Genomic DNA, 520 nt, shown 5'->3' with positions numbered 1-520 from the left:
GAGGCCTCGCTGTACTCAGGAGTCTGTTCACAGATCTTCAAAACAGAGAGTTTGGTCTTCCAGAAAACTGTCTACTGCTTTGTTCATCTGAGCATTCAGGAGTTTCTGGCTGCAGTCTACCTGTTCCACTGTTACACCAACAGGAACACACATGTACTCAAGGACTTCCTGAGACCAGACGTCAAGCATAGGGACTCAAACTCAAAGTCTTTTCTCAAGAAGATTTCTAAGTCTTTTGGAAAGAAAGATAGCCGTGGTGACAGTGAACATGACAATTACCCATCCCTGGATGTCTTTCTGAAGAGAGCCATGGAGAAATCCCTGAGGAGTAAAAATGGCCACCTGGACCTGTTTGTCCGCTTTCTTCATGGCCTCTCTCTGGAGTCCAACCAGAGACTCTTAGGAGGCCTGCTGGGTCGGACAAACAACAGTCCAGAAATCATCCAGAGAGCCATCAACAACCTGAAGGAGATGAACAGTGATGAGATCTCTCCTGACAGAAGCATCAACATCTTCCACT

At 46.7% G+C, this 520-nt stretch overlaps 1 protein-coding gene across 1 annotated transcript in view; it reads left to right on the top strand.

Annotated features, from left to right (window-relative positions):
* LOC117940523 (protein NLRC3-like) overlaps positions 1-516 on the top strand; it is a gene marked incomplete at its 3' end in the record, with an annotated part of 6,305 nt that extends 5,789 nt beyond the window's left edge. Inside the window, exon 4 of the mRNA XM_034865770.1 lies at positions 1-516. This exon is cut by the window's left edge and continues 1,121 nt beyond it. Within this exon, the coding sequence (XP_034721661.1) occupies positions 1-516 (516 nt within the window).
* Positions 517-520: the final 4 nt, after the last annotated feature.

Source organism: Etheostoma cragini, unplaced genomic scaffold (genome assembly GCF_013103735.1).
Source record: "Etheostoma cragini isolate CJK2018 unplaced genomic scaffold, CSU_Ecrag_1.0 ScbMSFa_2677, whole genome shotgun sequence".
Taxonomy (NCBI): domain Eukaryota; kingdom Metazoa; phylum Chordata; class Actinopteri; order Perciformes; family Percidae; genus Etheostoma; species Etheostoma cragini.
Note: the sequence above shows the minus strand (reverse complement) of the source record. Positions and strands in the feature narration are given on the sequence as shown.